The following is a 23,283-nucleotide window of genomic DNA, read 5'->3' as shown; positions in this document are numbered from 1 at the left end:
TATCTGGCTACTTTTTGTTTGTTTGTCTCTTCAATTCAGAAGCCTGTAAAATACAAGTGCTGCTGAGTTATCCTTGTGTTCCTGCCCTTCATCCGCTTCGTTTGCAGGAGGGAATAATGATCTGTCACCAAGGTAAATTCACTGCCCAGCAGATAATGCCACAGTGTTTCTGCTGCCCATTTCACAGTAAGACATTCTTTTTCAATGATGCTGCATCTCTGTTCTCGTGGGAACAGTTTACGGCTGACATAGCAATAGTCGTAATAACAACTTACATTTATATTGTACACGGGATGATCTTTACTTCCCTCTCCTCCTAACAGTGGACTGCCCCCAGTCTTACTGCAAATCCATCCTTCATGGCTGTGGCAGACAGAAATCTGGATTCACTAACACTGAGCTGCCTCATTCCTCAGTTGTTTGCTCAGGTTGTCACATCCTTTCCAGCCCACTTTGTTATTGATTTAAATGGAGCCCTGGGCCACTACCCAACCGCTGCTCTAAGCCTTCCCTCACAAAAATCTGTGGGGATCCCCTCCTGCCTGAAAACCACAGCCACCTCAGTCTGTCAGGCTGCTGTCCACCCTCTCCTGCTCCTCACCTCTTCCCTTCCTCCTGCAGCTCCAGCTCTGGCATGCTCGGCTGTACGATAAAATTGGCTCCCCTCTGTACGGCGTGGGGGACAGGGCCAGCTCTCTGCATTCTGCTGCTGGAAACTTCCTGAATGTGAATTCCCTGATTTTGAAAATCAGGACTTTGAGGTCTAACATGTGGGAAAATTGCAGGAGGTCTGCAGTGCAAAGCTGGTCAGGTGGGGACACCCCCCCAAACACCAGCAGGTTTTCAGATGGAGATGCAGATGTCAAAGAGCCTTCTGTTACACATAAAATCAAAAGAGTAGGGAATTAAAGTAGAAAAATAACAGGGACAGGGGTCTGGGTTTTCTGTGAGTGAGAGCAGTATCCCTCCCTTATGATCCTGGCAGAAGAAATTCCAGTTAAAGGCTTGGCCCAGCATGGTCTGAGAGCTGGTGCTGACACCCCTGTGCTTGGCTAGGGCAGGGTGACTGCTGGGGTGCCATGGTGGCCCCCTGGGAGGACACACCACAGCCAGGGCTGGGTGCTGGCCATGTGTCCTGCAAAGGCCAGACAGAGAGAAGAGAAACATTTGGATCTCCTGGAGCAGCCCTATCATTTCCTTGTGCTCCCCTCACAGGGACAGGAGCGAGGTGCTGGCTGCTCACACCAGAGCCTGGCTTGCAGCAGATCCCCTTGCTTCAAGTGCAAGTGAGGGAGGGCGGGAGGTAATGATTAGAGACACTCTAAAATGATTGCATTAATTGAATCTTATGAGAATGGAAAACAATGGCAGTGGGTAATAATAAAACCCCACTGTAACCATGCACATCTCTTGTTTACTAGAAAGTGCTTCATTCACTACAGATTTACTCTGGGGCACAGCAGGAAACTTTTCTCCTTTAAATTTAATCAGCCCTTTTTTGCCTCTTTTTTTTTTTTTTTTTTTTTTCCCACTTTCAGAGAAAAATACCAGCTATCAGATCTGTGTTTCCCATCCACTCCTAAGACTCCTCAGTGCAGTGCCTGGAGGTGATGGTGTGAACTCACTCAAGAATGTGAAGGCATTTTATAAATCATTTGGTTCCAGCAGGAGGGGGAGAAAGGGAGAAGGCAGAGGGATGATATAGTTTACAGCACATACTCAGCAGTAACTCCCAACTGTCAAACTTCAGCATTTTCTTCAGTTGCAACAGTGGTTAACAAAAAAATGTTAAGACAGCAGACATGGAAATGCACATAGCAAGCAGCACATTTAATCAACTGGCACCTTCCTAGCACCCCACCACCCAAATATATCTGGACACTATCACAACCCACAAATAAAGTTGTACAAGTGAAGATAGGGCACTGAAAAAGGAGCAGCTGAGAAACGAGCAACACAAAGTTGCTGTAAACAACTTGTGGCGTCCTTTTTTGTGCCAGATAACAACAGCAGAGTGAAAGGAGTGTGTTTACAAGAGAGGCTCACTTGCCTCACCTTCCCTCCTGCCCCTCTTGCCATGATCACTACCTCCTGGGAAAATATTTGCGGACCATTGCAAATAAAAGTCTCCTTCTCACTTTCCAAGAAATGGATCTGGTACTTTTCCATTTCAATCACACTAGAGCCAGGCTTCAGAGGAGATTTTATTCTCACAACTCTATGAGAGTCACCCTAAGCTTTCTTTCCAGTTCCCAGCTAGTAACTTCTGCAATCAAAAAGTAGTACCTGCAATTAAAAAATGGTATCAAATTATCTACAGAAGTGATGAGGGTTTTTCTGGGAGCCTGGTCTCACTGAAGAGCCCTCCCTGACAACAGCAGCAGTCCACTCTGCTTCTTTCAGGAGTTGTGCATTGCCCTTCACATGTTCCTCCCTGCTGGGGCACCCAACCCCAGGTTGTTTCCAAGTTAACAAACTTACTTGGAAAGCACCTGATGAACCCAAGAATCTGAAATATTTGCAGACATACAGGTTTTTTTTTTTTGAGTGTGCAAACCAAGTGTGAGTATGAAGGTTTGGATCCATTTGAAAGCAAACCACCCTGTACCTGTAAAACCACAAGATTCATAAAGGCACTACACCACAGGCAGAAGCCAGAGGAAGGTGTGAAAAAATGACACACATTTTCATAGTGTATAGATCTGTTTGGAAAGGTCTGGAGTCAACAGAACACCTCCTGTGCTGGTCAGGAAGTCAGAGCAAAAGAACACCCGAGTGTGAGTGGGAAAGTTCAATCCCTTATCTACACTTGGACATTCCCATCTGGATGAACCAAGCTCTGGCTGAAGCCCCCCCCAGAAGTCTGGGTGCTGGTAGCTCAGGTACAGTGAAGGATAAGTGTGTAAATGGGAGGAAAAGTACATTTTGCTGAGAAGTGCCAGACTGGCTGGGACTGGAGTCTCAGGGAATCTCTGATGCCTTTGGGTGGACTTGTTGGAAAACAGAAAGACACCCACCCACTCACCCACCTCTGCCACTACCTCTGCCTCAAGCCTTCATCCCTTTCTGACTTCTGCAGGAGGGGAGCCAGCGCCTCCCCAGCTCATCTGCACAGCACAGCTCCCAGCACACATTTCTTAACTTCCAGTGGTTTGACCACAGAGGGTGAAATTTTGGCCAGGGAGCACTTCCCATGGCCAGGAGAGCAGCGGTGAGCCAGCCTGGGTTTGACTGCTGTGATCTCTGAGTGGAGGGTTCCCACTCACTGCCACAAAGAGACACCACCTAAATAGATGTGGAGTAATGAATACTTAGGGGAAGCGACTGATTTCAGAGGGAGCTTTTATCCACAGGCCCTGTATTTATAGTTCAAGCCTTTTCAATTAATACGCACACCCTAAAAGAATTAAACTACTAATTATCACATTTTACTGTGGTTCACAGAACTTTCATCAGATCTAGTAAATGAAATCACGAGTTCAGCAGAAGAAGCTTTACTGCGCCAAATTATGTCAAGGGTATATCATGTTGATAATAAAAGATCACTTGGTTGGAAGCCTAACCTAGAAGGTTGGGGAGGCGTAAAAAGTTCACATTTTGGATCATGCTGCTCTGGTGTGGGCGTTTTGTGTTTTTTGTCTCGGTTATTGTGGAAGGCAATTCTCCTGCAAGTAAAATTTCCCCCTTGTCTTACATTACCAAGCATTAGGGAATTTTTACATAGAAAGACAAACAGAAAGGTTTGGGGTTTTGTTTTGCGAGTCAGACCTTGGCATCACATCCTCTCTCCACTAATAAACTCCCCTCTTCACTCAACAGAAATTAAACGATGCCCACACCACAAATAAACTCCTTTCCCTAAGTGCCCAGCTTCCTGGTGGGCAGGGTGGTGTTCCAAAGCATCCTTCAGCCTGTGGTCCGCTCCAGCGGCCGCAATTACTCTGACGCAACCCAGCTCTCAGCTGTTAATTAAACAGCAACTCTCTCAAGGAGACAGGCATTAAAAACAGTTGTAGTGAAAGCTGGTGGTTGCTCACAGCTCCAGCTGCTGTGTCCTGGAACATGGGACATGTGTAGCAGGACGTGCCATGGCTGTCTGCCCATCCCAGCGCTGCCACCCAGGAGGGGACAGTGACCTGACACTGAGGTGCCCTCGGGACAAAGAAAATCCTTGACCCTGCAAAGGGAAACTCAAGAGTTTCCTAAGAGGCTGCTCCTGGCCATCCCATTTCCGAGCTGCCCTCTAGATGGCCCTTGCTGTTATCTCCTGGATAAAGATTCATGGAAAGGACTGGGACGGAGCAACAGAACAAAAACAGATTTTTGAAACTCCTTTTTAGAATAATCACAGCTGTATTTGTGCACCTTATCCATTGGAAAGGTTCACTGCCTTTTTTCTGTACACACACATGGAGAAATAAAAATATATACTGGAGCCACACTTTTATTTCTCCTCTCCTTTGCAGTGCTCAGCCACTCCAAGCGTAATGAACATTTCATGTCTTTCAAGCACTGCTTTGTCATGCTATAAGCATTCATTTCATGCTTTGAATATTTCCTGTCATACTCGCCTTGGATGAATTTTTTGTGGGAATGCTTTGCTTGTGAAGGTTAATGGTTAGCAGCAGTAAAAAGTGAAGCCTGCTGTCAATGCCCAAGCCTCGAGCACTGCAGGTCACTGATGGGAAGGGTGTCCAGCCATGGCCAGCAGAGACTGACCCCACTGACGTCCCCGTTTCTCGCCTGACTGACAGTCAGAGCCATTTGCCATCACTGGATTCCCCCAGGAGAGTGCCAGCCACTGATAAGCAGGCTAAATCCTGAGCCTACCACAGGACCCAAGAAATCCTGGAAATGGTGTAACTGTGCCTCACACTATGGACTCAAAAGACAACGTGGTAGGATAGGGGAAAATGTTATTTTCTTTCCTAGTTATTCAGATGATTCTTCATGACAATCATGAATCTGGATGGGAAATACACCTGGACACTGAAAAGTTTCAATTCTAGATTATTAAGATTGAAATGCTCTATTTCTAGTTCTTTTTGGGAACGTAATGCAATGGAATAAGATGAAGGAAATACAAGACTGCATCACACATAAGCTAAATTTATAACCAGACATATCTGCTTTTGTTTCCTTGGGAAACGCTGGCCCTCAGAGCTGCCTACAGGCACTCTCAGGGGGTGATGAAACACAGGTTGGACCTCACCAGACCTTTCTTGGCTGATGAGTCCTGTTAGACTCAACAGCCTGTCCTGCCCAGTCCCGGGGAAGCCAGAAGAGACCAACCCCACCACAACTCCCTGACTCGGCCACCGCTTCCAAGCCTGGACAAATTTCCCCACTGCTGTTCCCAGTCAGCAGACAACGTGATCCATAAGGGTGCAAATCTGTTCAGAATTTGGTCCTGGCAAGTTACAAAGGTGCAAACAAGCTGACATCACCAGGAGCTCTGACTTCAGCGCCAGCGATGAGATTCCTTATTGGAAATGCTAAGGGCTTTTTTTTAAAAGCTTTTTCTGAAGAAAGTTAATTTTAGATTAGTCCCTCAGGCTGTGATAACTCCTCAGCGTGGCTCTGTAAACAAGAGAGGGGAGTCTTCTTGCATTTATAAGATTCTGATGCAAATAATCCCATGAACAAGAACATTAATAAAAGCTGCCGTTACTGTATTACTGCCTTTGCAGCTGTAACTGATGGAAAACTTTCTCTGCAAGGCTCAGTTATCTCCTGAAAATGAGGTGTTTCAGGAATGTTAGTCGTCTGAGACCATGTATTTTCTAACAGCACCAGTTCCAGCATTGTGTTCAGAGGACTGCTCGTGTCCTTGCACTCCTCAGGTGAGAGCTGAGGGGCTTTTCCAAGGACAGAGGAGCCTCCAGACAACCCCAGCACCTCCTTGGTGAGCTGGCACCAAGCTCTGTCGCAGCTCTGGAAGCCTGGGAGGCAGCTGGATTCCACCTGAAGCAGTGGAGACAAGAGGTCAGGCATGGCCTGAGCAGAAGGGACAGCCTTGGAAGGCAGAAAATTTCCCATCATTAAAAATTTGGCTGTGGAAGGAACTGGATGTCACTCAGCTGCCATTTAACCTGCAAGGCTGGCTGAGTGATGGGGACAACCACAAAGAGCAGCTACTCCTTCTCTGCTTGGGATGGGGGTCTGAAGGGTGAACTCTGAGTCTGAGAAGAGTGCCCAAGCCTTGGGCCAGGCAGGCTCTGTTTCCACTGGCCAAAGTTACCCCACTGGCCTGGAATGCCAAATTTGGGACCAGAGAGAAAGCATTCACCAAGGGACTGGACTCTGCAGCCTGTTAGTTTAGGCAGAGGGGTCTTCCCACACATAATCTCCTCCTCCAGCCAAAGCTAAATCATGCCTTCTGTGACCAGCTTTGCCTAGAAAAGAAGAAACTTCTCTTTGCATTTGTTCCCACTGTGGCTCTCTCTTTCCCCCACAGTTCAAGGACCAGAAATTCTTCCTTTCTGTTTTAAGGCATGGAAAAGTAAGCATATACTTCAGCTTTTTTTTTAAGGTTTTATACTCAAGTCCAACCCCTACTTAAAGCAAAGAATGCACAGATGATATTTACAAGTCCAGTGTAATTACTGTAAGGCTGAGAAACTAGTTCTGCGAGTTACGGCGCATCATTGTTTTTCTTTTTTCTTTCTTTTTTTTTTTAATGTTTCAATGAACAATGTGCCTTTCATTTCCTGCAGTTAAGGTACTTGCAGCTCAAAGCAGTGAGACTGCATTAAAGCTAAAAAGCATTTGGTTTGGGCATTACACATTTTTATTTCTTTAGAAAAACGCCTCTCCCTCTTCAGAAATTGTTTGAGCAATGGATTTGGCACACGTTTGTAATCAGCTGTAATAATGAATGCTGCCCTGCTCACTTGAAACGGGAGAATTTACCAACTTCTTTAAAAAAGAACTCGTTGATCTACAATCAAAGTGCTGTGCTACCAACTCTGAGCCACCAAATCACAGTCCTCCTGCCCGAGAGCCACGAGCAGCCTGTCAGAAATGACACAGCATTCTCCTGCTTTGCACAGCACACCTCGTCTGCACCTTTACGCTGCACTTATTAATTCACCAGTGCCACCACATCAAACACAAACACTGCCTGACATCCATTTACTGACAGCAGCAGCACAGCTCTGGACCACAGTTATTCACCACTCTCTTCTACATCTTCCCTGCCTTTCTCCAGAGTTCAGCTCCTGATGGAGCAGAGCAGGATTGGACTTTTAATATTCTCTGAAAGCCAGAATTGCAAATATCCCCGCTTTGCGGACAAAAAGACCGAAAGGTTTCCCTACAAAAGTTTAAAATAATCCTACTTGCAAAAAAGAAAATCTATCTGATAGCTGTTTCCACGACTGGAAGTGAGAATAAAAGCCTGAGAGAGTGTCCACAGCAGTGCTGAGCTGGGAATTCAGTTGTTCCTGATCCCCAGGCATGCAGTCACTTTACTACATCAGACTACCCATTTTGTCATCCTCACTTCTCTGAAAACTAGTTTGTTTATAAAACACAACACCAAACCAGTGCATTTAACAAGCTTTTAAAATCAATAAACTTTTTTTTATTTTTTTTATTTTTTTTTTTGATTGGGTGAATTGCAAAATCACTTTGCGGTGCCAACTGAAATGAAGCTTTTACATACCATTAGGCAACTACAAAAGTGGGGAATTTTCCACATGGGTGTTCCACCCAGCTGGTCAGAAAAAAAAAAATCCCTCGTTTGAGCAAAATATCAGGGCCTCATAAAATATTCCTGCCTTTCAGATGAAGTTGCTGGCCTCTTTCATTATCCCTCCCGCAAATTTCCTCACCCATAGAACAAACAGAGGAATTCTGGATGTTCTGCCTCTCCCCAAAAAGCTGTTTCCCATGGTGGCAGAGCAGCAATGTGCACAGCCTGTGTTAGTTTTACCCCCAGCTCCAGCACAAAACATCTGGACCTTGGACCATCCATGCACCAACGAGCCCTGTCTCGCCTGCATGTTTGCTTTTCATGGCCATCATGCTGCATCTCTCTCTTTAGAAATAATGAAATGCTTAATATTTCTGTTAAATATTTGACTGGATGACTGTCTGGAAACTGTTCTGCCTTAATGAAGGCTGAGGCAAAGGCCAGAGTTGGTTTTGAAGCCACCACTGAGAGCAGAAGATGTCACCATCTCCCCTGTCTGTGATGATCCTGCTCCAGAAAACGAACCAGCAAAGCCCACTAGAAAAAGCACATGAGTGGCTCTAAAAAAGAAAAGCTTTTTTCTCCCATGAACTTCACTTCAATGAAGGTTAGACACACAGGCTTTGCAAAACAACACATACAATTTAGGATGATAAATTAAAATCTGTAGTAGGAGGCCTTCTTTTTCAGGGCCGTATAGTTGACCCTTCTGAACCTACATTACTCAAGGTATGCAAAATATATGTGTATAATAAATAGCTCTAGAATTTATGGAGTGGAACAGAAAGGATATTAACAGGCAAGTAGAGAGGCTGTATAACCCTCACAAGGCCTTTAAAGATTTATTTTTTTAAAATGAAGGAATGCATGCATGGAAAAGGCAGCTCTGAATCGATACACTTCTTTGTGCCTTCCAGAAACACATGCAAAAATGCTTCCAAATCTGCCCTCAATCTGGTCACTCCACTGTTGGCATCGGTGGGAATAAGATTATTCACCATTCTATTTTTTCTTTGATTTAAAAAAAAATAAAAAAAATAATAATAATAAAAAATTCCTCTCTGTGTGGGCTCATTCCCACTCTGAGCAAAATCAATTACGAGCCTCCCATTGACTCCGGAGGGATTTGGATCAGGCCCTGTGGAAGTGGGTCTCCAGCAAGTGTAGAACAACGCAGTTAATATGATTTATTGTGTCCGTTTCTGTGCGTGCAGTTTTTCATTTTCTAAAGCCTGCAGTTTTGCTTTCATCCTCACGTCCAGGAGATAAGAGCTGCAGATCTGTGTTGATCTACACCGGGAACCCTGGAGCTGGGGGCTGTGTGTGCTGGGAATGAGCTCAGCGCCTGCCCCGGGGGGAACGAGCCCTTCAGGGCCAACACTCTGCCTTAGAAAATCTCCCACACACGCACTGCAGAAGGTGCAGAACCAGTGAGGAGGCTGCTGCTGTGGTGGAGGAAAAAAATACCCTTTAGTAAAACTGAGAAGGAAAAAAAAAAAAAAGAGAGAAAAATCCTTTTCCTGTTTATTAAAAAAAAAATAAATTAAAAAAGTACCTTTTGCAGGTCGCCAGCAAAGTTCCAAGAATTCACTAAAAGATTGTTTTACAAAGGAGACTCAGGCTCCAAATCAGAGATATTTCATTTCACTAGGCTCTTACAGATTCTACATTATTAAACACTGACATTGCTGCTTTTTGGGGCAGTTGTTGAGTAGCAAGCTTTGTTAAAGACTAAGAAACTGCAGGGTAAGGTGAACTGTGCTTTAATAGCTGCAAAAGAATATTATCTAAACACGAAATAATAACATGCCTGGTGCCTAATACATTCTAAATTAAAATATGATTTAATAAACACAGGCAACATATTCCCCATTGAAAAAAAATAGCAGAATTGGCAGAGCAAAAATCACAGTTTAGTCAGTTCTTCTCTTAACCTTGCAATCCTTTGGCTACAAATTAGAATTTCTGTGAACAGGATTGATAAGGGAAATTAGGCGCTGTCTTTCAGAAACAACAGCAATGTTTTAAGATGGTATGTTTAGAGATGAACAGCACAAAATCTATCAAAATATGAAACCTTTCATATCTAATGGGAGGAAAATACAGGAGCCCAAATAGCCAAAATCTTGCCAGCCCAATAAGCCCTATGTTCCACGTCCTATGATTCATGCTGGTAGTTTAAAGGTTTTTGTGTACCTAAACCTTTTCTTCTTCCCTTAAATCATCCCCTGTTTAAACCCAAAGCAGTCCAGATGTGAATGCAGCCCCACAGCCCCACTGTCCCTTGCAGCTTGTTTGGCTGCTGCTGAAGCCCCCAAAACCCCCACTGAACACACACACAGCTGCAGGGGTTTAAGGCAAAGCAGTTAGTTCTCTGAGAAAGGGAAATCACACGTGTATTACTACAGATACAGTATTTCTACATGGATTTACACATCCCAGAAATAGTGACAGGGCTTCAGGGGCATAAACCCTTCACATAAATTCTTTTCTGTGTATGCAGAGTAGACCCCAAGTACAGTGGGTAGCCCAATCTACATTTAGGTCTTATTAAAAAATGGACTGGTTATAGATAAAAGAAGTCAAGAAGAACTACTACTAATAGCCATCCCTTATTCAAAGTCCTAAATAGAAGTAGTAAAACAAAACTCAGTTGCCAATGGGCCAACAAAAATTGTTGAGGTCTACCTTAGCTAAACACAAAAAAGGAAGAGAAGCTGTTCCATTACACACACAATCATCATTTCACATACAGTCCCCACAGAAATCCACTATTATTGAATTTTATTTTTTTTTCCAGGTTGCTTTACAAAGCAAGCCATTGCTTCAGTAGAAGCCATTGCTTCTACTTTGAATCTGTCCTGGTTTAGAGAACATGAGTTTTCCCAAAAGTCCCAGTCCTTCTGCTGCTGCCACTCCAGCCACTGCCACTTGAGAATGTGGAGAGAAGCACCAAGGAGCTGTAGCTGAACCTCCCTGATCTGTTTTCCTGTTGTATCTACTCCCCTGAAGGTCATGACTCAAGGCCCAGGGACTGAAAGCCTTTGCTACGGAGGAATAAGGATAAGGGTTGCATACAGCAGGCTCTTTAATGGCATCTCCCTAATTAAAATTAATTTTAAAGGGGAAAAAAAAAAAAAAAAGTTGCTCTCCAGGACTGGACAAAGAAATGCTACCTTATATTAATGGAACAGTAGCATTTTAACTATGAGGAGAGTGCACAAGCTATTTGTAGCCATCCCATGTCAATTATTCTGAATCATCTTTTTATATTAGACATGGGGGGAAAAAAAAATCTTTATAAATATGGGCTGTTTTAATATCCCAAAGCAGGAGCAGCAGGTAAGAACTTACCATTTTCTGGCTGGTCCTTAATATCAGCTTCACTTGGCTGGCTGGGACTTTCAGATTGACTTGAATCTGAAAAACATAAAATACAGCCAAAAATTACAGGGTCTGCTGTGGAAAATAGATCAGAGGCGCCAGACTTCCTCAAAAGGCTGAGAGTACAAACTGAGGACAGGAGTGTGGCACTAGGACATGATAATGCAAAAGTCCCGTGCCTAGGTAATATGTTTGCTAGCAAAAAAGAAAAAAAAAAAAAGGAAAAAAAAAGAAAAAAAAAATTTTAAAAAAAGGGAATCTTGTTTATGGCACTACACAGAGTGCTCAGGGTGTGTGTTGGCATAAATTAAGCTTTGAGAATCCTTCTTTTTAAAGAAGGCATATTTAAACGACTCTCCTACATGTTTTTTATAATGCAGCCTCTATGTTGTATACAAACCAGAGCCTTACTCCAACACATAGTAAAGTCTCAAAACATATCTCCAAGCAGGCATAGAAAGGTAACTTAGCAACCCTACACAGTCGTGGAGATTGTTGGATACACATTTCTGGAACAAAATCTGCAAAACTGAGGGAAGAGCTGATTTTCTGGCGTGCTTTCACAGTGGTTACAGCACCACAAGATCCCTAAAATGCACGGTGCTGGTGGTGATTCACAGTGGGATAAGTGAGACCAGATACTGGATGACCTGCTTTAGAACTTGTGTAAAATAATCCCACAAACTCCCAGCTAACACTCTTCAACAAGCACAATTTATTTGCCTAAAATAATAAAATTACCTATAAAAGGATATGTGGAAATAGGAGTGTTTTGCATTTTTTACACGTTATTAACCCTACTTTATGTGAAGGTGATTGCTCTTTGGTCCAAAAATTATTCTTAGTAGAAGCTTTAGTCAAATAGTATTTTCCTTCTTAATTATTTCTGTCACTATGAACTGGGAAAAAAAGTCCCTTTACCTGTGGGAAAAAATATTTTTTTAAGAAATCCCTCAAATTACTGTTTTTTTGCAATTAATACACTTTCTTCTCCTTTCCCCAGAAATTGTTCTGTAATTTATTGATCCTGTAGAAAAAGTTCTTGCTGTGAAACAAAACTTAGGCGATGAAACCACTTGCTAATGCCTCAACACCACCCCTCATCGTGACAAACCCGTTTTCTGACTTCACCTTGACTTTGCAGAGTTTGGAATTAGCTGTCTGAAATTTGACCACATTTCAGTGAGAAGTCAATGCAAGATCAAAAGGTCACGACACTTAACTGTGATTAAATTGAAAATCTTACTTCTATTGCAACAGAGTCATAACACCACCCCTTCTTTTTCTTTGAGGTATTAATAGTGCTGGAAGAAGCAGTACTACTAGTGACCTTGGGTCAAGCAATGCTAATTTATTGCTTTAAAAAGGTTCCTTGCTTTTAAGCAAATGAAGATTTTAATTACCGCAGAGCACTATAAAGAAAATGCCTATTTTAAATATTCAATTTTTTTTATTTTTTTTTACCTGCTGACTGTCTGCTTTAGGTACCATTCAGAAGCTTAGAGGACAATCTTGTATAAATTAAAAACTACAAGTAAAAAAAAGTGCTCACAAAACAAAACTTGATGAATTTCAGAATGTAACACTCAGAATATTTAGCATAGAAAGCTTCAGTCATGATAGTTCTATTTAAAATCAATTAAATTCCCTTAAAAAGTGATATATACCCAGTGCATCCCAGAATCCATTTCTTCTCTTTTGTATTTATTATTTTTAATAATTTCACCAACGAAGCTCAGGGGGGAAAAAAAAAATAAAAAAATCCTCACTTCTGCAATTTTGTTTTAAATATTGATCTTCTGAATTATCTCTCCCTGAAGCTGAGATCAGTGCCAGCAGATACACTATGGGGGTAACACGCACAGTGCTGTTGTATTCTGGATTTTGGCAAGAAGTTTCGTGTTTCCGATACCGCAAAGGTAGTAACAAAAGTAAAATATGAGGAATGTAAAATATTCAGTTAACACTCAAAATCAACATTCAACGGATTTCATTTTACAGGGTGGGCATTAGCCTTTTGCTTATTTTTTAGGTTTTCCTTTCCCTCCAGCCAGCCATGGCTCAGTCAGAGTTTGGGCTTTATGTTTCAAGTAGGCTCAGAATTGCACAAAAAATTTATAGATTTGGAGAGGTTCCTGCTGAAATGTGGGACTGGGGGAATATTTCCCTTTCCTAAAACCTGGAGGCCGCGGTGGCGGCCGCGGGAGCCGGGCTCTGGCACCTTGGCTCCGGAGCAGCCCCGCAGCCGGTGGGCAGCACACGCAGCCTGAGCTGCTCCTGGCTTGGGATAAACAAAGTACTTTTGTCTGCCTCCAATGCTGTTTTTCCACCAAGGCTAGTGGCACAAGAGGGGCTCCACTGGACATTTGTCTGCACGCTGAATCTTTAACTTCCTCCTTTTATCATCACCTCGGCTCTGGTGAGAGCGTTTCTCCTAATTCTGCTTCCCTGCAACCCGCCCCTTCTGCTGAAATTAAATATTAATTTCCTAGGAAAAGACAACACAGCTTTAAGCACTATTCTTCGTGGAGAGGCACAGAGCAGTGAAACACAGGACGAGGTGGAATTAAAGCCACTCAATCCTGCGGTGGGGATCACGGGAGGCTACCGAAAACATGGACTGGGCAAGCGTGTGCTCAGCATTGTTATGCAAGGTGGCATCTTGTGGAAACCCCAGATAAGAAGACTGAGTTGAGGCACTTAGCCAAAATGTTTATATGCAGAATTTTGCTTCCCTGATTTTATTCAGATGCCGCAGATGATCCGGCACATATAAATGTGCCGCCACATGGTTAAGGGATTGGCAAAATCAGAGCCGTTGTGTTTTACAGTCTTGCCTAGGACGAGGGAGTCTTGCTCAGCCTCCACCGCTCGCTCTCTGCTTTTTCAGCAGTTGGCACTAACTCCTGTCCGGGCTTTTTTGTTGTTTTGCACATGGAAACTTTCAAATTCCAGTTTTCGGAACCTTTAGTGTTTTGCGGGCTTGGCTACAACAGGAGGGGGAATGTCTGTCCTGCTGAGTCAGTTAGCCAAACAGGTGACCGGAGGAATAAATTAATTTTTGCCCATACATAATTGATATAAATGGAAGATCGTTTTCATAAGCATTTGCATTAAATCAATAAAATCACTTACTATAGAGCAGTTTAACAATTCATTTGATTTTCTCTTTTCTATATATTTGATAGCCACTCTGAAAAACAGTATACACTTTATGCCTATTTTCTTTAGCAACAACACTGCCAGTTAAATTCTACCACCTGCAATAATTAGAGCCATTGGAAAACATACAAAACAAAATATACAGTAGATGCGAGCCCCTCTTGAATCCACGGCCCCCTGCGGCAACGAGTTTCATTGGTGCCTTAAGCTAAGGCTGGTAGGAAGCCAAAGAATCTGTATATTACAATAAAGTGCATGTTATTAAGGGGAGGATTTAAATGATTTCAGATGGAGTTGGAAATATTATAGTGAGGAGCCACTATTAAGATTGCTGATTAAAAAAAAAAAAAAATCACCAAGGAATCTAGTTTTATGTTTAAGGAAGCTTAACCTTGAATAGCACAATGGGTTTTATTTGGGGGCTTTTTTAGTTAGAGAAAAGTTATTGGTTGGAATTTTTAACCCTGAGCTAGCTGGGGTTTGAGTGAGTCTGTGCACTGGGCTCAAGGTTACTGGTCAAGAGAAGCTCAAGGGGATCTGGTATCAACCACAACCATGGCAAACAGGATCAAAAAAACATGTTGAAGCTATTTTACTCTCTACTTCCAAGAATCAATTATGATTAAGGGATAAAGGGAAAAAACAAAACCCAAGCAACAAAACAGGCAAGTGTTTCAAAGTAGCATTTCCTATCACATCTCTATTCTCTGTTCCTCTTTGGATCTGTTCCTTAAGCATATGCTACCCCAGCACGAGCGAGCCCCAGATCTGCCTGATCCCAAACCCTGCACAGGCAGGGACCTCCAGCTCCAGGACGGAAGCTCTGGACTTTTCAGGCTGCAGTTTTCCTTTTCAGCTGCAGCAGGAGCACAGCTCCAGCTGGGCTGCACGGCGGCTGCATGGAAGCAGGGCTGGCGGCACTGGAAGGGAGCGCTCCATTGTTTGGAAAGAATAAAACCTTCCCAGGAAAGTCTGGCCCGTGGACAGGACCAATGTCAACAGACTGACAATGTTGTTCTTTTTTGTAGACCGTGACACAGACGGTGAAGTGTTGCTGCACTCCTCCACCAAAAAATCCCCTTTGGAGTGCCATGGCACTTCCCAGGGCTAAACCACTCCATGGTTACCTGACTGTGGGAGACGGGACACTTTGTGGAGCTCTCCCAAAACACACCGTGTTTTCCAGAGCAGGCTGAATCCCGCCTGGAATTCACTGGGGTGGCAGTGACCCTCTTTATTGTCTGCTGGTTTGCGCAAACCCAGTGAATGGGTGCCAAGATCATTTTTTACCTCTGTAGAGCTGCTCTCCAGCAAAACCTGAGCCTCTGAGCAGCCCACGAGCTACCACATCTATCCTGGAAACAGTAAAGGTGATCCCCGTGTAGTGCAGGAAAAAAATGACCAGCAATGCCAGATGAGCAAGGCAGCACTGCCACTGCCCATGCTGAGCCTGCTCTGCAGTGAAATACAGCAGGTTCCTCTCCTCCACCACCAGCCCAGCACCTTGCAGAAGCATCACAGAAGTGCAGAAGTTAAATTTTCCATTCATATCATGTTTTGGGGGTGGGGGAATACTGTATAATAAACTGACATATTTTATTCAAGTTTCAGAGCCCTATTTGTAATAAAAAATTTATATGGCTGGGTTGTGTTCATGCAATAAATTTTTCATCTATAATTTTGGGCATGGATTCTACCAAAGATTTATATACATTAAAAAAAAATAAAATAAAATGGAAATCATGCTCTTTTATATACAGTCTTATGTGGTGAGCTTACGGGATTAACAAACAGAAACCAGAACCAGGACTGGGGCTTTTTTACACTCACTTTTCCTTCATTATACATTATAATATAAACACACAGGGGTCACTCCATATATGCTACAATTATTATTTACGGCAATTTTGGTGGCTACTAGGATTTCTTTAAAGGAAGGCCTGGCTCTCCATTTTACTCCAGCCATTGCTTTCAAGTCAACTTTTATAGGGAGTTCAAAGTGCTTCATTATCATCCACCTCACCATCACACATGTACGTGCCCACACCAGATTCCCAGCTTTATTCCATACCCCTGCATCGTACACCCCATCCCCAGGGCTCCCCAATGAGGTTCTGCACTGGCAAAATCCCTGTGGTGCCAGCCTGGTTTTTTGGTTTTTTTTTTATAAGGCGAGGACTCTTAATTCCTGTACACTGGGAAAGAGATTATCTTTGATAATGGAAATGTAAATCAAAGCTTGCTGTTGTTTATTCCAGACAGACATTTGTGTGTTAAGTCTGTTTATCAGGCAACACTTTGTCTAAGCCAGGAAGTAGTCAGCCTTTGTAACAAGATGTATGCAAATGATTTTCCCATCAGCCCCTGCCACAAAACTTTTGTGGCAAAAAAACCCTCCTTGTTACTTCACCAGTAAGACGCTCCTAAGCTACCCCATAAGCAGACTAGCAACAAAACAGCCAGCTAGACTATGCTGATGAGTTTGAATGAGCCCAAAACATGTGCCCACAGTCTGTTGCTCGGTATTGTAAGCAGACTTTGTGTATTACATCTGTTTATCAGGCAACACTCTGTCTGCTGGGCCGGCTTTGTACCAAGGTGGACGCAAACAAAGATCTCCACAACTCCCTGCCTAACTTTTTTTTGGCTGCAGAAATTCCCTGTTCCTTCCCTCCTCGCTGGAAATAGGAACGCAAAACTTCACCGAGAGGCTGCGAGACCCTAAAGCTGTATCAAAATGGTTTCATTTTAAATCAACTTTCTTTGTTCTCACAAGCCCATAAATGATTTACTGCTATCGTGTGATAGCCTAGAATGTGGGGAATCTGTGTATTCCCATATTTGTTCCTTGATATTACAAACAAGTATTTGATTCACTTCTAAATGTTTGTTTTTAAAACAGTTTACAGCCTTTGATTCCTGCTTACTGATTCATTTCTGGAACATTTTCTATTTATTCCTTTGCAGTAGCAAACGTTAATTTTGACTTAATTCAAATTGTCATCAAAGGCTTCCTTAAGAAATCCCACAGCACAGATTTTATTTGTTATAATAAAATATTCTTAAAGTAAACATCGTGCGACTGTGTTTTTTTAATTCCAAGAGATACAAAAATCCGTTACCCAAAGGATTCAAATTGGTTCAGCCCTTTTTCCTAGACAAAATAAACACTTTAGGACTTTACTTGTTTGTATTCTCCTCAGTGGTGCTGTATGCATCACCAGCTAAAAACAAAGAAACTTTTAGCTGCTCAGACAAAATGCAGAAGCTCCCCAAACAACGAAGCGGGGGGGGTGGGGGGGCTGGGGGGGTGGGGAGGCATTCAGAAAGTCTGACAGTCCATTCAATATAGGGATGATGGCCATAATGCATCCAGGGTCCCCTTGCTAATTAAATATGCATTGGCACAGTTTTGATCGATGCAAGCCATGGATCAGATGACACACCTGCAAAATCTTGAGCCCAGAGCTCCCAGGAAAAGGAAAATACAGGCTGTCTCCTTATCTTTGTTTTCAAAGGCTCTCAATTTCTGTGCTTAGATATCTAATTTAATTCTCTCACCCCTCAGCAAACTGGATTACGAAAGTCAATACTGCCATTGTGCATCGACAGGAACACACAGCTTTCCTTTTATTCAATTTAGCCATGACCTTTAGACAAAGATAATGACAACTGTCTAAAAGTAAGGTAAGGCCTTAAGGAAGACCCTGCTGAGGGGCCCCTCTCGCTTTCTGTGGCTCCTCCAGCCAGGAAGAGCCCACCAGCCATGGAGCAAATCCAGAAATAATTTCCCTCCCCAGAACACAATGACCAGGAGTAGCCTGGCAGAGCGGCTCCCTCGGCCACCGAGGGCTCTGTCCCACCCTGAGGACCCGTGACACCTCGACACCAGCGGCCAGACCCTCAGGAGCCCTTTGCCAAGAGGTGGCCACGTCTCTGGACGAAGCGCTCTCGTTCCACGAGCAGAGCCGGGTGCTCGCGCGAGGAGAGACCATGCTGTCCCATTTTTCCTGCGGCTGCTGGGGACACAGTGAAACGGAAGGGTCAGGAGAGTAGCACTAATTTCTCATTTCTGACCCTGGCACTCGAGAAGAACTGCAACCCTAGAGCTGGGAGCACGGCGCTGGGAGCCGCACGCACCCGCGTGGCGCGGCGGCAGGAGGAGGAAGCGGCACGCGGATTTTCCTGGAGCTGAGCTGGAGCCAATGGAAATGACATTACTTTCCAATAGGTCTCGCATCAATATTTTTAGCAGCCTCCCTACAACGAGATAGCATCTTTCTAATACATCTGTAAGGGAAGGACAGAGAACATGCTCTCAGCTAACGAACAGCTATCAGGCAATAATCCACTTTGGTACCTGCAGATACAGGTTATACCTGAATCAGTGATGGAGGCATATAAAAATTCACATTGATTGAACAGCCCAGCTCTACAAAATGTGAGCTTCCATGCTGCACAGGGTTTTAATTCTGCAGGATTTTTTTTTTAGCTGCATTTAAAAATACACTTGGCATTTCTAGCTGTGGACCAATATTTTTCTCATGTCTTTTTATACAGATTTGGAGGGAAAGATATTTGTAATGGAAAAAAAATATGTGCAAAGTTGGATTGCTAAGTTTCTGTAATCTTGGGAAATAAAAAAAAAGCAGCCTATGTAAGAGCTACAAGAAACCATATGGATCAACAAGAGCTGCCCTCATATCCCTAGGAAATATATATTAACCTACATTTCATCATCATAAACCCCAAAATAAAAAATCTAATTAGAGTCTCTACCCTCAGATTCACTTGTAAAAAATTTGCTTATCCCCCTCACAAAATGATTTACAGTACTTACATCCATTTCTTCAGAGTGATTTAAATTTATTGAATCATTTCAATTTTTAGAGAGCTTCCATTTGGATCTGTACGGGTTTCTAGACATATGCAGTGCTCAGTTATTTAAAATTAATTGCAGTACAATAATTTTAAATTGCTTCACACTGTACGAATCTCAAGTGCTTTGAAATATTTGAACCATTCTATTTAGAAGCCATCAGACTTCTGAGCACATGCATCAAAGAGTTGTTTTAAAAGCCAAAGGGCCGTCCTGATGATCCCGAAGTGCAGGTGAGCACAGCTCTGGGCATGCTCAGTGCACACAGACCTGGATTTATAGAACAATCCAACAAATTTTGCCTGAATGTCAATCTTTAATTAACAAAAACTGATCCTGTAATAAGTTCAAACCACTAAAAAAATTCTAAAACTAGAAAAGCACTGTTATAAAATAATGGCATACATTAAAACTATTATTACTTCTAATGTATATTTATAGAACATCCTTTTATCCTGAAAATTAAAACAGCTTATTAACATTAAACTAAGCTTTACAACACCTCTGTGGGAAAGGTGAGCATAACTATGCCCACTTTATGGAGGGATGAAGGAGGCACATAGAGGTTAAATGATTTGCCTTGAGAGGCACAGTTACTAAAAGGAGTAAAAAGCACAGGGCCGGGCTTTTGAGCTCTGGATAATAAAGTCTCCCTCCCACCAATGCAGCCATTACAGTGGCAATGGCAGTGCCCACTTAGGAAGCCTTCAACTACATTATGTAGAAAATTACTTAGTAGAGTGGATCCAAAGTCACCTAGAAGGGGATATTTCCAGTCACTCTCAGCTTCTGTTTCACTTGCCTTTCTTTTCCTCATTAGGTTTTTTGAAAAACAAGAAAGAATTTCTCTCCAGAGCATTTTCTATCTCAGTTTAACAATAACGACAGCAGCATTTAGGGTGACTAAATAGCTGGTTTTCCAATGCCTGACTTCATGTACAAAGGCAAGTGGAGACGAGCCTGTGTGATGAGCAGATCTGGTAGCTTTGGTCAAAGACCCTAGGTTCTGCTTTTGTGCAGTTTTACCCTGGTGAGAAAACCAACATCAGCAAAGCAGGATTATGTCCACCATATGGTGAGACTCCATTGGCGGTCGTACAGCCACCCAATTAATCTCTATCCCCCACCATCCCCTTGTTATTTATTTATTGTGACAAACTCATCCTTATGGGATCCTAGGCGGGGAGCTGCGTATTCCCAGGCTATTGGCGTCACTGCCCATCCTCATCCTTTATCCCAAGCAGGAGCTGGCGAGCTGGCGCCTCTCCTCCGGCCAAGGCGCGCGGTGCTACAAGGTCACGCCCAAGGAGGATCTCTAGATTTTCCAGAGCAGATTTTTTTCCAAACTGATCTCCATCAAAAAGCCAAATTAGCCCTCGACATGACTCACGAGCTGCTTTCTAGAGCTGGCCATTCTAACACCACACAGATAACCACGCTGTTTGTGGAGACCATCAGAGTGCTCCTGCATTTCTGCCTGTTTCTAAGGTCTCTCCACAGCCTCAGCCATTCCAGGTTTCATCAGCCAGCAAAAACAAAGAAAAACCTTCACCATGCCAACAAACTGGGCAGAAGCCCGAGCCGTATCCTCCTCCTTTTTCAATATCTCCTTCTTCTCTTTCCTCGAAAGGACAGGTGTAAAATTTTCCTGTGATCAACCAAAAACTCAACTAGGAATCTATACATCCATCAGAGCAAAGAAAACTTAAAAAGAACTAATATCTCAAAGAACGGGCCCATTTTCCCTATTCAGGATTATTCTATTTCACACAGAGAAAAGCGATGTTGATAATAAAAATATGTGTGACTATTTAAGAAATAAACAAAAGATGAACTAATATTCCATGGAGATTCTGTCAATAGCAGATTAATATCAAGTTACAGATGAGGCAGTCTAAGCAAAGTTTAGGTACTGTTTTTTTTTTATTGTGGATCTACACTTGCAGTCCCGTTTTCACAACTCTTTTATTTTGATGTACCTGACACTTTTCCTCTTGGCTCCCATTTCAGTCCCTCTTAAGTACATATTTGGTTGCAGTGGCCAAATTTTTTTTTTCTTTTTTTTTTTTCTTTTTTTTTCTGGCAGATGTCTTTTCCTTGTTCTGTGCACTGCGAGGAGTTCAACGTGGCATGTGAAAAATTTCCATTTCAGGTTTTCTTAAGCTACATACAAAATTAAACTGCTGGCAAAAATACATAGATATATAAAATTGTACAGCAGAAAAAGCTGCTCGATAGTTCCCTTTCTTCCCTTCCTCCTTTCCTTTTGCCTTTTTTTCCCCCAGAATAATTGCAGAAATATTGCCATCAGCCTGAAGCCTTTCTCCAAGTGTCAAGTCAGAGGGTTTTGCCCACAAAGAATTGCCACTGATTGTTGCTCCGTGGATCTGTTTCTACTCTCACAATATTGTAGACTGCGAAGAAGAAATGAGAATTACCATAAAAATCAGGATGTGTTTTTTTTGCATCAGTATCATGTTGGCATCAACACCACAGACTTGGGCAGAAAAAAAAGCAGCCTTTTGGTAGGCAGCCTACTTGGTCTGTGTTTCTGCTGTGTTTGTAAGCCATGCAAGTGGAAGAGAAAGTAAAAACTTGGAGAGAAGTAGCATCCTGCAGGCTCGGTATGAGTTACAGCAGAATCTGAGGTACAACCACCATAAATCATGGAGAAACGGAATTATATCTATACCCCAAAAGACAGTGGCTCATTATAAATATAGGAGAGAGTTGGGCATAAAAATATAGCTGGCCCCCTGAAAAAATATTCAGCATAATGTGTTGACTCTGAACATGCAAGCTAAAATCCATTTTCACTTGGTCCCAGTGCTGCAAATCTAAATTTTGAGGAAGGAATTTAAAACCAGAGAAGTCCAGGGCTCTCCAAACCCGTAACTACACTGCGTAGACGAAATTTTAATCAAACTTTTAAAGCCATGGTTATGATCTGATGAACAGACAGCTTGACTTGATTACATTTTTAAGTTTCAGTTTCTATTTCTGTTTTAAGATGAAAAAGATCATAGAGTGTCAGAAATTTGAATACTGAATAGCAAAAGCTCTTGCAGGTTTAGAAAGCATATAGAAAAGCTGGCAAAAGAAAACGCTATTCCATTGCCACCATCTGCTTTCTGGCATATTGAAGAAACTTTACTAACAGCAACATTTTCTTGCATTAGAATATCTGCTAATTAGTTTTGTTGTAAATTTTTTTTTTTAAACTACCTTTTACACAGAAGGCAAATAGCCAGGTTTTTTGGCTGGCTACACCTTACACCACGTCTGATAACATTTTCACATTAAGTTCAGTTTACCTCACTTTTCTTTTTTCTACCAAAATCCTATCTTTAGCATAGTCAAAGCCTGCAAAAACTTTGCCTTGCTGAGACTAAAGAAAAAAACATCAAACATACGAAGTGTTAAAAATCGCTGAATAACTCAAAGGAAAAAAGATAATTTTGAAGGCGTTTTGGCTGAAATCTATTTTCCTTTGAATTGCATGAGTGTTTTAAAATGTTAAAAACACTACTGAGTGACTAATGAATGTAAAAGAATGATAAAGAGTATGGGTCCAGTTATCAGTGATGTGCCTAAAACAAAATAATTTTGGACAGTCTGCCATGCAAATATTGACTAAAATGTCATAAATAATGTCTGCAACAAAGGGAATCCTGCAAAGGAATATTCTGTTGTACTTAATGCATTGTAGAGTGGGCCTTTTAGCAAGCAGTACGTTACAGAGCCTGAAAACTTCAGTTGGACAAAAAACCCCCCTAAAATTTCCCAGATAAAAACATTACTAATGTTGCTTTTTTTTTTTTTTTTTTCCCCAGAAACAGACCTTCCAAAAACTTAAAAGTGCAGGAAAAAAAGTAAATGTAGTTACATTTGGGGAAGGGTTCACTTAGAAGCTGATTTTCAAAAGAAATAAGTCGTCCAAAAATTACGACTAGACCAAATGTAACCATCTCATTGACTATACAACAACTTCCTCTGCCATTTTTAACAGTGTTTTCACCATTTCCCTGCTGGCAGGGAAGAGGCTGTTTGCAGGTCTTGGTCAGAATGCACTGAAATCAAATGCAAAGACATTAAGTCGATCACTGCCCTGGGCCAGAGCTGAGAGGTGGCAAAGCTTCTGTTCCAGCACTTTTTAGGACCT

At 42.5% G+C, this 23,283-nt stretch overlaps 1 protein-coding gene across 14 annotated transcripts in view; it reads right to left on the bottom strand.

Annotated features, from left to right (window-relative positions):
* Nucleotides 1–23,283, bottom strand: part of NFIA (nuclear factor I A) — a 343,582-nt gene that overhangs the window by 96,304 nt on the left and 223,995 nt on the right. For 11 of the 14 annotated variants that reach the window (XM_015636078.2, XM_015636071.2, XM_033516520.1 and 8 more), the window contains exon 3: nucleotides 11,051–11,116. The exons of the other annotated variants lie outside the window; for them this stretch is intronic. In XM_015636078.2, the coding sequence (XP_015491564.1) occupies nucleotides 11,051–11,116 (66 nt within the window). The remainder of the gene's footprint in view (nucleotides 1–11,050; nucleotides 11,117–23,283) is intronic. 14 annotated transcript variants of the gene reach the window in all.

The sequence above is a fragment of the Parus major genome, chromosome 8 (genome assembly GCF_001522545.3).
Source record: "Parus major isolate Abel chromosome 8, Parus_major1.1, whole genome shotgun sequence".
Classification (NCBI taxonomy): Eukaryota; Metazoa; Chordata; class Aves; order Passeriformes; family Paridae; genus Parus; species Parus major.
Note: the sequence above shows the minus strand (reverse complement) of the source record. Positions and strands in the feature narration are given on the sequence as shown.